Below are 15,959 nucleotides of genomic sequence, written 5' to 3' on the forward strand. Positions count from 1 at the left end.
AGCAGACTGGTGTGCCTGGTGAGTTAAGTAAAATATTAGGCGGAATGTTATCTCTTGAAGCTGGGAGTGGGAAGACATCAGCTTAGAAAATCATTCTTTTGTAGCCTGGCCATGTTTCTGCTTGATGCCATTCAGTTTTTTACCCTTATCAGAGTAAATGCACATATCACAACAATGATGAGCCTTATGTATCCTTCAAATTTTACCAATGTCTTCTATAAACCTGACTAACAATATCTGTTTTGGTATTGCTTTAGGTGAGCCAACAGGCTCTGCCAAAGTGTCATAGACAGGGAAAGTCCGTTTAGCAATAAAATGGTGTGCTTGAAGTTTCTTTTGTTTTGCAAAGAGTTTTCACATCTTACTTGATCTAACAGGATGTTTAAACAATTCTTCACATTCTGTTTAAATGCAGATATTGTGAAACACGTGTAAATGAAGAGACATTCTGGGATTACTTCTATTGTACCTAGTTAATCTGCAATCCATTATATTAGTTTGCTTCACATCACAAAAATCTCTCCCACTTTGTAGTCAAACGTTTGCTGTAATCTGTGTTGAGACTGATCTAATGTATCATATATTTTCCTAATAATAAACACTATGGTGTTTGGAGATCTTCAAGTTCAGGGTGTGCTTGTCCTTACAGAAATGCGTGTAAAGAATTTTTCTGAAGCTAAAAGCCTTGCACTAGTACTCATTAAATGACAGATAATATATTGGTTTTGAAACACAGTCACAGTTTACCCTAAATTTAGAATGATTTTTGAAGTCAGGCATGGATTTTTTTACAGCCAAATAAATGAGCTTTTATTTATCAGTTTTCAAATATGTATCTACTGTTGATTAGCTGCTCCCCTAAGGTCAAATATTACATTCATTTCTATTAAAAAATCTTGTAGTGAGGTTATAAATCTAACAGCTCTAAATATTTATAGTCCACTATCCCAAACCTCTTACTTACACTTTAGTTTACAACTCTCCACAGTCAAATAGTTTATTCTACATTGTTTTCTTCCTGATCCCTGTATTATAGAGTACATCTAGAAAGGCTTACCTTAAGGGATATTATTCGAAAGCAGTTAGATGGAGGACAAATGAATTTCAACAAAACCAGTACTAAGTTATTTATACCCACTTGGATATATACCTCACCCATGTGATCACTTCCTTTATCAAACCCACTTCAACATTTATTAATTAATTCTTCCATGAGATTCCTTAGAGTCATTATGCCCACAGTGTATCATCTTAGTAATATAGCTCCAGCCATGTAAAGGATATATACTGAGAAGTCTGTTCTGCAGGTGCATTCACCGTATAGTAACTTTCCCTAATATTCTTGGCTCTAATTAAATAACAATCATTTCATTGTTATTAATCACTCACAAAATCTCTGGGGCATGTGAATATGGCTTTAATAGCTTAGCAAGAGGTAGCGTTCCGTGATGAAAGATGAGTGAAAATTTATACAGCTTTAAACACTGGCATTCCTCAGGGTTGAGAAGTCTGCTCTCGTCTATCCACGGTGGCTCTGATCCAAAGCTGAGTGAAATTCGGGGGAAGGTTGAGTCAATGAGCTTTGGGAAGGCTTCTCCTCATCGGGAAGTTGTGCTTTCTGCCAGGGTCAGACACAGCTACCCTTCAAAGAGCCCATCAACAAAGGCAAACTGTCCGCTGAGTTTTAGCATGGAGAAGTGAGAAGTCTGACAAATTGGGAATTGTAAAAATACTTACATGAACAAAAGGCTTGGCTCCTCCAAGGCCCTGTGAACTACGTTGTCTTCAGAAAGGCCCTTGACACTGTCTCCCATAAGATCCTCATAGAGAAGCTGTTGATATATGGGCTGGATGAGCCCAGTGAGGTGGGTTGAAAACTGGCTGAATGGTGGGGCCCAGAGGGTGGTGGTCAGCAGTGCAGTCTAGTTGGAGGCCAGTGACTAGCAGCGTATGCCAGTGGTCAATACTGGGTCCAGTCTTGCTTAACATCTTCATTAATGATCTGGATGCTGGGGCACAGTGTAACCTCAGCAAGTTTGCAGATGACACCGAACTGGGAGGAGTGGCTGATACACCAGAGGGTCATGCTGCCATCCAGAGGGACCTTGACAAGCTGGAGAAGGGGGCCAACGGGAACTTCATGAAGTTCAAAAGAAATGCAAAGTCCTGCACCTAGGGAGGCACAACCCCATGCACCAATATATGCTGGGGGCCACCCAGCTGGAAAGCAGCTTGGGAGAAAAAGACCTGGGATTCTGGTGGACACCAAGTTGAACTTGAGTAAGCAGTGTGCCCTTGCAGCAAAGAAGGCTAAGGGTATCCTCGGCTGCATTAGGCAAAGTATTGCCTCTCTACTCAGCACTGGTGAGGCCACACCTTGGAGTACTGTGTCCAGTTTTGGACTCCTCAATATGAGACAGACACGGACAAACTTGAGACAGTCCAAAGAAGGGCCACAAAGATGATTAAGGGACTAGAGCATCTCTCATATGAGGAGGGGCTGAGAGAGCTGGGACTCTTCAACTTAGAGAAGGCTCAAGGGGATCTCATCAATGTCTATAAATACCTGAAGGGAGGGTGCAAAGAGGACAGAGCCAGGCTCTTTTCAGTGCTGTCCAGTGACATGACAAGTGCCAGCGGGCACAAAATGAAACACAGGAGGCTCCCTCTGAACATCAGGAAAAACTTTTATTACTGTGAGGGTGACCGAGCATGGGCACAGGTTGCCCAGAGAGGTTGTGGAGTCTCCCTCCCACTCTCCTCATTCGGAGATATTCCAAAGCCACCTGGACATGGTCCTAGACAGCTGGCTGTAGGTGGCCCTGCTTGGGCAGAGGAGGTGGACCAGATGACCTCCTGAGGTCCCTTCCAACCTCAACCATTCTGTGAGTCTGTGATTCTGTATCGATTCAGTACTGACATGTTGCCAGGAAAAGGACAGGGTCCAGTCATAACATTTCTGTGACCAGCCCTATCAAGGAACTTTGCAGAAGAGTGAAACATGGCAGAAATTATGCCTTAATGATATAAAAATTCATTTTCATGTGAGTTTTGGTGCTTCCAGTTGGAGTCTCCAGGGATTGCCCAAAGTACATTTTCAGCCTGACAAATTAGAGTGGGCTTGACTGGGCATAATAATAAAGATGAGTCCTCTGAGATGCTGATTTGCCCATATGCCACCATCATTTCTGTACTTCTGCCAAACATGCACAGAGGCTTTGCAGGACTGAAAACCCCGGAATATGGAAAAAAGAATTTTTTTTGAGGGCAGCCAATGTGTTCACTTTTTTCATGGAGCCTTGCTTTCTCAATCCTTCTCTTATTTCGTAGTTTTTCTCATTAATTTTCATTATTCTTCTGGGAAAACCAAACAGTAAGTCTTAAACAACTGTGACAAGAAGGTTGTTATTTGGGACAGGTACCATTAATCCTCTCTCAGCTCCTTTCACAAGACACCCATAAGTATGTGATACCTTCTAATTCTCTCCCCATGAACACGCTCGGGCAGTAGCTCTCAGCCCTTTCCAAGACCTTAGAGTGGAGATGGCTGTGAGCTGCCCCCAGTGCCAGGCACGGCCCAGGCACCCCCTATCGCACTATAGAGAGGTTAGCACTCTGTCCAAGGACTTGTATTCCTGCAGGAAAAACACAGAGTGATTTCTTATAAAGACAGAAGTGTCCTTTAGGATGGAGATCAGTGCTACAACTCAGAGCTGATTAAGTTCATTAAAATAATAACAAAACAATTTTTTTAAAAGGGAAGCCTTTTCCAAATGTATTTTCCCATTGATCTTGTCATTTTATTCAAACCTAAAAAACCCCAGAAAGTCAAACTGACTCTAATCATTGTTTTCTCCCTTTATGTTCTTGTTTTCATGTCCTTCTTCCTGAGTTCTCAGAAAACTTAATAATAAAAATGTAAGAAACAGTATATATATATTTTTTAAATCATGTCTTCAGGCTTTAAGATGTTTTTGTAAGATATAAAAGCAACAGTTGCACAAAGGTGTAATTCACCTAGCTCTTCACAGCAGAACTGATCCTGCTTTGGGTGAGGAGAGGTGCTGCAGAGCGAGATCTCTCCACAGCATTGCAGTACCATGGCCATGTTAATATTCCCAGTTTATACATTTACTGTATCAACATTCCTATTTCTTCCATTGGCCTAACTTTCAGTATCAACTGTAATTGGTACTACGCCAATCTATCCTGCTCTTTGATGTGACAGAAATGCTTCCGTCATGCTATTGGGCACAGCAGTGAAATGTATTTTGGAAGAGGGCTGCTGCGTCCCACATCTCCCTGGAGGCAGCATTCCTTATGGTGCCACCTTTCTCTTTGGCTTTATATTAATCTGAACGCATATTTCTTCAGTGAAACATCAATGTGCACCAGCTGTAGCGCAGATAATCTTTTTTTAAAATATTAATGGCTTAATGAAGTTCTTTGGGTTGATAGTAGCATCATACTGCTGCAGTGTAGCAAAATATAGGATCGTGCAATTTGTTTGGTTATTCTTTCCTTTTTTAGAACTGGCTTTTAGTTCACCAGAGGTGCATACAAAGAAGGAAATGAATCTTGGTGAGCTCACGCAAATACATCACAGATGGAAAGTACAAGAGGTGTGAACATTTCCTTGGTCGAGCTCTGCGCTAGATGAGTTGTTGAAGTAATGGGAGACTCTTGATTTGGAATAATGGATAATCTGCATGTGTTTAACACCAGGAAAAATCCTTTTTGTCTTCAGTATTTCAGGTTGCTTTTAAATAATTTTGTATTTGTTCATTTTGATTATCTTAATTGTAAATAAAACTAGAATAAACTATTTGTATTCACTAGCCAACCATATAAATACCCTTTATAAAATACAATTTTTAAAAGCCTTTCAATGCTTTTATTGCAGTTACATCACTTGTATAAAATAGATCTGTTTTTACACATTATTTTTACAATGCCTTGGAGGAAGGCACATTTCTAGGTTAACATCTGGTTAATAGCTTGTCTTATTACAAATATTTGCAAATAACATGTTGCATCCTGATTTTTACACTAAGAAATGAGAGAGACAACTAAAACTGCCACCAATCTTACAATTTGCAGTAAAATTCCTCCGTGCTCTAGACCGACGTACAGATGTTTTTAAGGCATTTTTGTTTTAATGCTGGAAGAACACAAAAAAACTGCATTCAGATGAGGTTTTATGAAGAAAATATTAAAAACATACATGAAGGTTAAATAATCTTTTTTTTTAATCCCTTAAAAAAATCATTATCAGATAAAATAGCTATCCGATAAAAGACAGCAATTATTCTGTGGATATCTAAAACTTTTTGTTATACCTTCATAATAAGGTATGTAGAGATATAAAGAGAAAATATACTTACTGTGGGAGTAAGCAACTCTTTTGACTCTTTCACAGACATAATTTGCATTTTTCAAGAACCAGGAATAGTATTCAACACAGTACCTAAAGATGTAGTTAAAGTTAGGAGAGTAGTAGCTTGTTATCTTTCATAAGCACAGCTGTATGCATAACATATTGCTAATATTGAATATGGAAATAAAAAGCTAGATTCTGACCTCAATGATGTCATTAGATATTTGGAAAAATTCAGCTGAGCTTTATTCACGTAGTTTGAATACTGGAAGCCAGATCAGGTATTGATCGGTGCACTGGGGACCCATTTGGGTCTCAGTCAGTAGCCACAGACTCTCAAAAATAAGCATTGCTGATTGAAAATTGTCATTTGAAAAGAGCCCGATGGAGTATTTTAAGCAGAGAGAGAGAGGGAAATTAGTGCCAGTTTTTACCTCATGGCTTCCTTTCTGGAATATCTTCTCTGACCAACACAGAGGCACAGCTGAAAAAACCTACAGAGCTCCATCACACAGGGATTGATCTTTTGCACTATAAGAGTGACAGGAGGCGAGGTCACACGGGACTCTTTGAGGATCGCCTGTGGGCACCCTAGGAAAAAATACAACTCCAAACTAGTTCAAATACTTGTCCCATTAAATTTCTTGCAATGCCTTATGTGGGCTATGAGAAACATGCAGATTAATAGGCTCATGTAGGTATCTTAAAATCAAATCCAAGTGAGGCAGATAATAGAAAAGAAAACAACACGCAGCCTGTCAGTTGCTTGAGTGAAAGCACGAATATTCTGTTCAATTTACTATTATTTATCATTACTTGAAGCCACGTTGTTTTTATTTATCACAAATGTAAGGAACAACTCTAAAGATGATATTCATCTATTGTTACTTGTTTAAGTGGAGGCTCAGTTATCACTGAAGCATCAGTTTTCCACAGTGCAAAACAGCAAGACAAAGAACAGCACTGTACACTTATTATATTTGATATTTTATATACGCATATGCTACTTTAATGAAAAATTCACTTCCAGTTCCACATGCTTCCCTACACCCACCCTCTAAATCTGAATCCTAGATTAAATATGACTGAGCTAATAAACAGACTCTCACTGCTCTTTTCATCACTTTTTTTAGCCTCATTAACAAAATAAACATGATTTATGCAGAGGTTATGGCTTTCTCTCTGTCCATCTCTCTCTGTCATTTTTCCCCTTCTTGCTTCTAGTGACTTGAATAGTCAGCTAATTTCAGCCCAATTTTAGGGATGGGTAAAGATCCTCTGGATAAATACATTCCTACAGGTTTCATGAAAACTGACAAGTAACTGGAGGAGAAAAGGTCAGTTTTTGCCTGCACTGAGAGGAAGGTAGGAATAATTTCTCCTTTTTAGTATTTGTTTGCCAGGAGCCAGCTGGTTAATCAGTGCTTTTTTCTTTAAGTGACCACCATTATATTATTTTAACTTAAGAAAAATGCAGGGAAATGGTGTACCTGGGGACGGACTCCCTCTTCCCCTTGCTTGAGCCAACTAAAAGGAAAATATCTAGTTTGTTCATTAAATCTTCTGCAGTCAGCAGCAAGAGAGAGACATTTGCACACCAAACATTTCATCCCGCCAGCAAATGTAGCTGTGCCAGACTGCAGAAAAAGCAATACTACAGAATAGGTGATGGCAGCTTATAACAAAATCCTGAGTTGCTAGGTGGTTTTTCAGCGTCAAATACAATCTCTCTTCAGACTCCCTTTCTGCTATAGAAAAGAGAAAAGAAGGCAAGGTGAAAATGGGGGAAATTGAGAAAAAGTAAGGCAAAATTGAAGCCGTTTTCAGTTTTTCAGGGCTTTTCTTCATCATATTAAGAGAAAAACCTAACATTTGCCATAGTCTTGTCTTCTCCAAACCATCACCTACCACACATCATCTTGCACCTTAGCTAACAGCTGTTTTATGATGGGTCAGAATCAAAGGACTTGCTAGAAAAAAAAATTGCAATATTTACAATATGCTAAAAGGCTACCTGGACACGGCTAAAATAGGTGTGTAACCACCTCTCCTTTGCATATTTAATAACCGTGCTCTGAAGAGGAGATGCTGTGTGTCAGGGCACACTTTGGGTCCCTGCAGTGAAGCTGCCTGCCCTGCAAGGCATCATATCTGAGCCTGGGGAGCTGCATGCACACACATCGTGTTGTCCCCTGCATACAGCAATCCTTCCAAATGGATGTCTCCCCTACACCAGCACTCCGAAAAATAAGAGACATCCCTGCAAACGCCACGCTGGGGCTGTGAAAAGATAACCAGGGACCAGGATGTGAGAGGGTATATTTTGCATGATGTGGGTGTCCCACCCACATCATGCACCCATTGGGGTGGTACGAACGTGCAGAGCGAAGGTGGCTGCAGTGTGATTGCAGTGGGATGGTTTTTCCATTTGCGTAACTAGCAGCAGGCTTTGGCCATGTGTAGATAAACTGCCTTACCTGCAGAGTATAATCCCCTTAGACAGTGTAATTGCATTTCCAGGTTCACATGTCTCACATGCTTTATAGCTTTGGGCCATCTTCTGTTATGTGATAGGAGAGATTACAGAGGTTAAATTTGGACTAATGAAGTTCTGTTGAAATAAGCTTGAGTCGTCTAGTGCTGACAAGAAGTTTAATATAAAATGGCATTCATGGGCAGGAGGAAAATAAAGGCTCTGCCAACCTGAAAGAGACCACTACAAAACTATTTCTCTTCTGCCAGCGCTTGCCCAAGGTAACAGGAGTCATGGAGGAGTAATGGGCAGACACTTGCAGCTCCCAAACTCATGGGCCCCTCTGAAAACCGGTTGTGTGTCAAAGGCGCTACACAAATATCAGGCGTAATGAGTCAGGGATGGGCAAGAGGGAGCCCCCTTTCTCTTAATCTTATCAGCTTTGCATAGTCAGGGATGGGCAAGAGGGAGTCCCCTTTCTCTTAATCTTATCAGCTTTGCATAAATGTCATTAGGCTTTGTCCACTTAATAGCATTTGATACACCTTGATTTTTTTCCACTCGATGGCAGTTAAAGATTAATGATTTCTTGCTGTAACAAACACTCTTCATGTTAATAACCGAACATCAGAGCATGAGGCAATGAGGTTTTAATATAAGTTGTCCATGAAAAGTAATGTTAGAGTTGCTGTGAATAATTAAAACTTGCTAAAGGCCACCCTCCAATGAATCTGTCTCCACCGAAGCGGGTACTCGCTATCCTGCCTACCAGGTGTTAAATGCTTTACTCAAGGTATGTGTTTTGCCAGCAGAAATTCAGCTTTATCTAAATGTAAATTGAATGACTGCTATTTTAATTTGGATTCATCTATGTGGGAAAGAGAAGTCAAATAAAAAAGCTGAAAATTAAACAAATTGCTTTGGTTTTCATTTTTGACAATCAATTTTAAATTAATGCTGCATTTACATAATACTATATTTATTTAATGTTGAAAATCTCTTTCAATTAATGTTGTATTTAATTTTATTTGGATTGGATAGTATACTCACATCATGTTGTTGAAACTAAAATATTCAGTGCTTCATAGTAGTGTTTTATATCTCTTCTGTAATAAATTTCTACTGTGAAATGTGTTTTTTTTATTCAGTTAATAAGTTCCTACAGATTTGGATTGAAATTAAAAAAAGAATTAAAAGTATTTATTTATTTATTTCAGAACTTTCTTTTCTAAGAATTTTCTTTCCTAAGAAATTGAGGCAGTCAAAAGAGGCCAGAAAATGCAAGAACCACAGCTCCCTGTGCAGAGCTCTGCTCTTGTCTATTTGAACTTACCACATTACTGTCACAGGCAGATAAGTGACCAATTCTTGCTGCAGTAAACAGACTTTTCCATTATTAACTCAATATCCCATCTCTCTGACACTGAGATTAAATTTTGCTGCCAGTGAAAAGCAATGTTATGGCTACTGTGAATAATTCAGACTTACAATATCCCTCCCTGCATGCTCTAATATGCACACTTGCATATTTTGTCAGTTGACATCCACTTTTGTGATTTAAGAAATTACTTCTTATAATAATGTCTCAGTCTTCAGAGCATTGTGGATGCCCTTCATTGCTTTGCGATCCCACTGTTCGATTTATTTCCCCAAATGCATGATTGATATATGCAGGTAGACAGCCTCTGTCATCATGGTTTCTCATAGAAAGGCATTTAGTGACTCTCCGTTCCCTGATCTCATTGAAATCCATGTTTCCCAGCCTTTTCAAAATGGGCTGTTTCCCCGTCCCAGGTTCTCCAGCGGCTGTAGTGTTGCCCACCAGACAGCAACTGGCACATGAACAAACTCTGGACTGTGCACACCACAAGTCCAGGCGCACACTCCAGCAGCTTCCAGCTGGTTAGCCATTATTTAATCCTCAAGTCAAACTCACCCACAACAAACAAGACATGCAGAGAACTTCGGTTTTGTGCAGAATTTTTGATAGATGAGAATTACCATAGCATATTCCTCTGCTCCCAATCAAGATAAGAAGACCTAGTTCATCTTAAATTCTTCTCTTCACACCATCAAGAGTGTCAGGAAGTCAAACTATATTCATGTGATACGGCATTGGATCATTTTCTTCATGCAACCAATGTATGTCATGGGGGATAAGATGAGGACTCTGGTATTTTGAGCTCTTTAAAAAGCAGTAAAATGAGAGAAAGATCAAAAAAGGATATTTGGCTTCCTAACTCCACGGTTCGAAAAGCCTCTTACATCAAGAACTGCTTCTTGGCTCAGAACCAGTGAGTCTTCTCCTTGGAAACATGTCTCAGTAGATAGTTTTTTACTGCAGTGTTCTCAGGCCTCCCAGGCAATAGCTTCATCCCCCTCTTCCCTGACACTGCCTTTCTGCAGGACTTGTGTTTGCATGATCACTTGATGATGTTGTCAAACTTTGTTTTTCATGGTCAGTATTTTTAACTCTGATAACATTATTTACTTCTGAAAACGGATGCCCCATTCAGTGGTATGCTCTCAAATGCTTTCTTTTCTAATAGTATGAGTAAAAAGAAAAAAAAAAAAAAAAAAAAAAAAAAAAAAAAAACCCAACATAGGCTGGTAAACTCAGCCAACCAGAACAGGACAGGGAACTATGAAAAACCTGAGCAGAATCAGCAAAAGCTACAAAACCTAACAGCACAGGATCCTGGTCTTGGATTGCTGCAATAGGCAACAACAACAAAACCAAGGGAAAAAACAAATGACACCCAAAACTGTAAGATACTACTGCTCATCTACTATGTGATCATTCCCAGTGACAGAAAAATTGAAGATTTGTGAAAGAACCTTTCTCACTGACTCAAATATGTTTACCCCTCAAAAAAACCCCCTTTACAGACAACTAGAGTTGTGTTGGAATTCAGCAATGAGCCGAGAGAATTCAGTATTCAAGATATCATTAGAAATGGTGAGATCAGCAGGGAATCCAGGCCAGAACTTGGATTTTAAGCCTCCAACTAATCCCAAAATGAAGATCTGAGGGTTGCCTGTCAGGTAGCTGGCTGCATCCCCGATGCTCTGGGTCAACTCCACTAGCAGAGACGGACCACAAGGCTGCAGTTTCCCTTCATGCAAAAACCTGCTGGTGATGTTCAGTTTTTCACTTTACCTCTCCTGTTTTGACAAGCTAACTATCAGCAGCAGTTTCCTCTTAGATTTATTAGGAATCCATATCAAAGACCCACAATTTCCTTTGACAATACCAGAATGGTGCAGTTTCCTACTAATCCATCACAAACCATATAATCAGCATTTGCTCTTTGCTCTCCTCGCCTACCATCTTTCAGAATCTGCAGGTATTTATTTGTTCATATTATCAGGGTTTTTTTTGTTTTATTTCCTAGATGTCCAAACAGACCTTTGAAAAAATGTTATCTGACTGGCATTTTATTTCTTTGGACTCCTCTGGTTTTATCTATAATATCAAGTCCAAATGATACTGAAGACCTCTGCAATTTAGTCCGATATGTTATCTTTGCACTAACCAGCTTCTATGCTCCTCTTAGACAGTCACCACACAGAAACACAAGCAGATAATGGACAGATTTCCAAAATTCCCTCCAGCAGACTTCACCACCCAGCAAGACTCGTGTTCCTACTCATTTGTGGTAGCAGCAGAGTCAACTTCAATGGGGGGACCAAGGACAGCCTCTTCCCAGAGTGTCCCATAAGCTCATAGCTCCAACACAGCTCTAAGCAGTCAAACTGGCAGGACGTAGTTGTAATGCCAGGAAACCTTGGAATTGATCCACCTGCTTATTCTGGAAAAGTGGGGACCATTTTTTTTCCTTTCTAGTCTTGAGATGAGCACAGGCATTGCCCCACCTTCACGCACTACAGGAGTTTTCACACCGACCTCAGTGGTAGCTACCAAATTTCTCTTCTCTCCCTAAAAAGATTATGCTGCACTGAACAGCAGATTATCACAGAGTCTGGACTATAGGCACGTAGATTTTGTCTGGATCCCAGAACAGGCAGTCTGGATTTTCCCTCCAAATACAACAGCAATATGAAATCATAATAATACTGATGTGCTTTCCATATTAGTACCAATGCTGGAACATAAACACCAACGTATCCCTCAAATTTCCTTCCTTAACTACCAGGTTAATGGGGACCATATAATCAGGAACTGTGACAGACATGCAACTTCAGCTGTGCCTTGCCCACTGCTCAGCTGGCCAAGTTGCCACTGAGACTCCCCTCCTGGCATTGAATCCGGTCCAGTTTTTCAAAGCATATAACCTCTGACTAAATACTTTTACATAAATATAATTTTATTGCCAACATGAGTAGATGATACTTGTAAGTGGAGTGGCACATCATCATATATTTACCATGCTGAGCTCTTAAATTCTAACTGTTTTGGTGCTTAAAAGAATTGAGCTTTCCTGAAAATCTAGTTGATAATGATCCTTCTTTAGCTGAAGAAGAACTTTACAGTACTGTAAGTTCAAGGCAATTCTGAAGATTTCATGTGGCATGGATTGACTTAATAATTTTATTTTTACCAATAAGGAGATTTAAAGCATAATACTTTCTTTTGGAATAAATTAATTTTAAGATTCTCCAATAACCAATCCATGTTAAAATTGACACACAGAGTACATATGTTAATTCTGTCATCATATTAGAATTTATGTTTTGAATGTGCGATTGCATATGACTCACAAACAAATATGAAAGCAATCCCTTATACATTTAGGGTGTTTTACATACATAAGATATCATGTAAATTAAACATGGATGTTGTTTCTGCATGGGAAAATTTGCATACTTATATACTTGCAAACATACTACTATTTTTGCTGCATGAGGTGCAGCTACTTACTGGTAGCTGAGTAAAGTTTCAGTGTCACACCAGGCCTGTAGGGTGGTGTAGACAGTACTGAGGAAGGCAAATCTGAAGGAGGGAAAAGAATATAAGTTGCCTTGACATATTAACAGGGAGAAAAATACGGGAAGGTTGACTGAAAGAGTAACAGAAAAAAGAAAAGCGGAAGTCACAGACCTTCCTACACCTTTATGTAATAAACACTTACATAGATATTGATGTATAAATACATTCACAGTGACCTATTTCTAGATATATTATTTTCTATTTCGTAAATGTGCCAACTGACACACTTCATTATTATCCCAGATCAATCTCACCTGGCTCTGTTTGCATCAGTTTGTTGGTTTCTTGAGGAGACACCATCTGCATCCAAAATGCATACACGTCAGCTGTGGGAACAGAAAGACATATGCTTCGTGTCATTCAGGATATTTGTTATTTATCTGTCTGCTGAGAACTGCTATATATGAGACAGCTCAACAGACAGAGTCCCTCACCCAGTACTTCCAGTGGCATATAAAAATGTCAGGATGAAAAAGGAAGGACAAAAGCTGTGCTTTGCTAGATCTTGAAAAGTTATGGGCTAGGGAAAGGTAGGATTTAAAGAAGGTATGTTTAGTGGAGACCAAGAGAAGCAGTTTTATATTGCTTTTTCACAAGTCTGCTCACCGTATTTGGAGCAAAATGTGAGTGAAGACCCTGGGTGGCAGAGGTGTCTGTGAGGAGCAAGGCTTAGTTTTTCCCCAAAGGGTACGAAACTACAGATGGACCCTATAACTGATTTTAGCACTTCTACAATAAAAAAAATCTACTCACTAGTGACCCAGAGTGGGTCTCCCTGAAGGGCCTCCCAACCTCAACCTCAGAGATGTGGTTTTAGCTTTTGGCCAAACCCCACCGCTAGCAGGGTAAAGGGGGTGTCAGTCCTCCTCGCCGTACTCACTGGGGCTGGGCTGCAGGGCTGGCGAGGGGGCCGAGCTCCCCGCAGCAGTCGGAGGGGGTCCGGCCATGCCTTGGGGTCTGGAAGCATCCACGTGTGCTGATGGAAACCCTGATCCTTTTGCTTCAACCGTCTTTGGCCATGGTGGGAACGTTATGGTGGGGATTTCCTCCCCTTTCTGGGCAAGAGGGATCCTGGTAGCTGGAGAAGCAGGAGAGACAGAGGGAGGGCACCAGCAACGCACTGTGGGTGCTGGTGCCCCACGGCAGTAGCGAGCGTAACACTCTGAGGGACAACAATATCTAAAATACACCCAGAAAATCCCATCTACTCCTTGAGTGTTTCCTCTGGCAGGTGAGTGGCCACCTTTCCATTTAATTTTTAAAATTATGTGGTTTTTTTCTTTCCAGGAAAACATGGGGAGTGCCAATAAAGTTTGAATTTTAACTGAGAACATTTTAACGTGCCAGTTTTCATAAACAAAAAAAGAAACTGAAATGTTTCTTCAAAGTGTTTTTTTCTTCTTCACATCATAAAATTATTTTTTATTTCCTAAACTGCTTCACTACAGAGGAGAGACAGGAAAGCTCTTGTCTGTGTGAAGGGGAGCAGGCAGGTACTGGAGGGCAGATACTGGCATTTGAGAACTGGTGACATGTTGCGGCAGGAGTGACACTCGGGGCTGGAAGAGATAACAAAGGTTGGTATGTGGTTGAGCAGAATAAAAGAGCTTATAAAAAGACAGCAGACTGACTAGGGAAATGTAGAAATTTTGTTGTAGACATGCAGCTGCAGTGATGAGGGGGTATGAAGTAAAATTCTGAATTTCTCTTTGCTGCTACTATGTGGAAACAAGTGTGAAGATTTGCTTTTCTGCTTTCAAAATGAGGCAGACTAGCACTTTTCTATCTTGTAGCCTTGTGGCAAAGCTAAATGCACTGAAGTTTATGAAACGTTCAGGTACTCACAACTGAACATCATATAAAGTCAAAGATAGAGGAAAAAAAAGAAAAAAATTACAATAAGAAAGAAGAGGAAACAGTTTGAACAATCTTTTTCTTAGTTTAAAAACAACCTTTTTTTTTCACTTCTCTGCCTCCTTAGAAAACTTCTTTTTCTAATAAAATGGCAAAAAAAAAAAAAAGGGCTTTTTACAATTTTTCTAATAAATGGCAAAAAAAAAAAAAAGGGCTTTTTACAATAGTTTTTCTATCCTCCAGCTATTCAGTGCATTACTGACCTGATCTTCTGATATTTAGGACAAGTTTTTATTTTACTCTGTAATTATAGTTCAACATCACAGTGCTGCACAACAAACATACATGATCACTTGTCAAGACGTTAATCAAGGAGAAGATAAGTTTAGGTCTGACAATATTTGCTCACTTTTAAATGTCCACACATGTTCTGCTGATGGATCCACTGTTTTGTTTGGATCTTCCTGTAATTTCATGAAACTTGAAAAATCCGAATCTAGATCTTTGAGGTATGAGAAGATAGGGTTAGTATGCTCATCATCCATCACATATTGTGTGATAAAAAGGAAAGAAATCAGGTTCTGGTATAAAAGAAACAGCTGTTGTCCTTTTAAATAAAAGTCAGTTTTGGCAAAGAGTCTTTGATTATTATTTTTTTAAAGGACTGAAACATCCTACAGCTGTCGGCACAGGTAAACTTGCCACGGATTTCACTGCCTGCCTGTTTTAATCCAGCACTGAAAATGAGAAGTAGTCATGGGCAGCAATGGGGGGTAAGCATCTGAAGTGCAGCTCAACCTGGCAAAGCAGCTTTGGGTGGAGGAGCCGTGCGGCACACTGGCTGAATACGTTCAACTCCTTTCTGAAGGTAACTCACGTAAAGGTAGGAGGTAACTTGTGCTGAGATTTAAGGGAGGCTCCCCAGTCCAGTGCTGAATTCTGTAAAAGCTCTCATCCCAGGAGGTTTTGTTTGTTCCTCCACTAGAAGACCTCGTAGCTAATAATTTAAGAGTTTGTAAATTTTACTTATATTTATAATATAAATATTATATTACACTTATAATAACATAAAATATTGTTCTATTTTAATCATAATAAAATATATGATAGTGTATAAATATATATAAGTAATGCAATGTAATGTAAAATAGTATTTTAAAAAATATTTTTACATGATGCAGGTGGAGTATTCATTGCAAGTGCTACCTGGACACGTTTTCATTGTTGTTGCTGTTTCCTTTTACTCCCCAGGATGTACTTACCCAGGTCAGAAGATGTGTTACTGGAAAATGTGTATTTAATAA

General features: G+C 39.6%; 1 protein-coding gene across 1 annotated transcript in view; it reads right to left on the reverse strand.

Moving 5' to 3' along the window:
* Nucleotides 1-5,117: 5,117 nt before the first annotated feature.
* The window catches only part of HHLA1 (HERV-H LTR-associating 1), a 23,110-nt gene continuing 12,268 nt past the window's right edge, over nt 5,118-15,959 (reverse strand). Inside the window, exons 9-15 of the mRNA XM_019470673.1 lie at nt 15,065-15,157; nt 13,682-13,879; nt 13,056-13,127; nt 12,733-12,804; nt 5,812-5,968; nt 5,385-5,467; nt 5,118-5,161 (exon numbers count right to left, since the gene is read on the reverse strand). Coding sequence (XP_019326218.1) covers nt 5,118-5,161; nt 5,385-5,467; nt 5,812-5,968; nt 12,733-12,804; nt 13,056-13,127; nt 13,682-13,879; nt 15,065-15,157 — 719 coding nt within the window. The remainder of the gene's footprint in view (nt 5,162-5,384; nt 5,468-5,811; nt 5,969-12,732; nt 12,805-13,055; nt 13,128-13,681; nt 13,880-15,064; nt 15,158-15,959) is intronic.

This window comes from Aptenodytes forsteri, unplaced genomic scaffold (genome assembly GCF_000699145.1).
Source record: "Aptenodytes forsteri isolate BGI_AS27 unplaced genomic scaffold, ASM69914v1 Scaffold223, whole genome shotgun sequence".
In the NCBI taxonomy this organism is placed as follows: Eukaryota; Metazoa; Chordata; class Aves; order Sphenisciformes; family Spheniscidae; genus Aptenodytes; species Aptenodytes forsteri.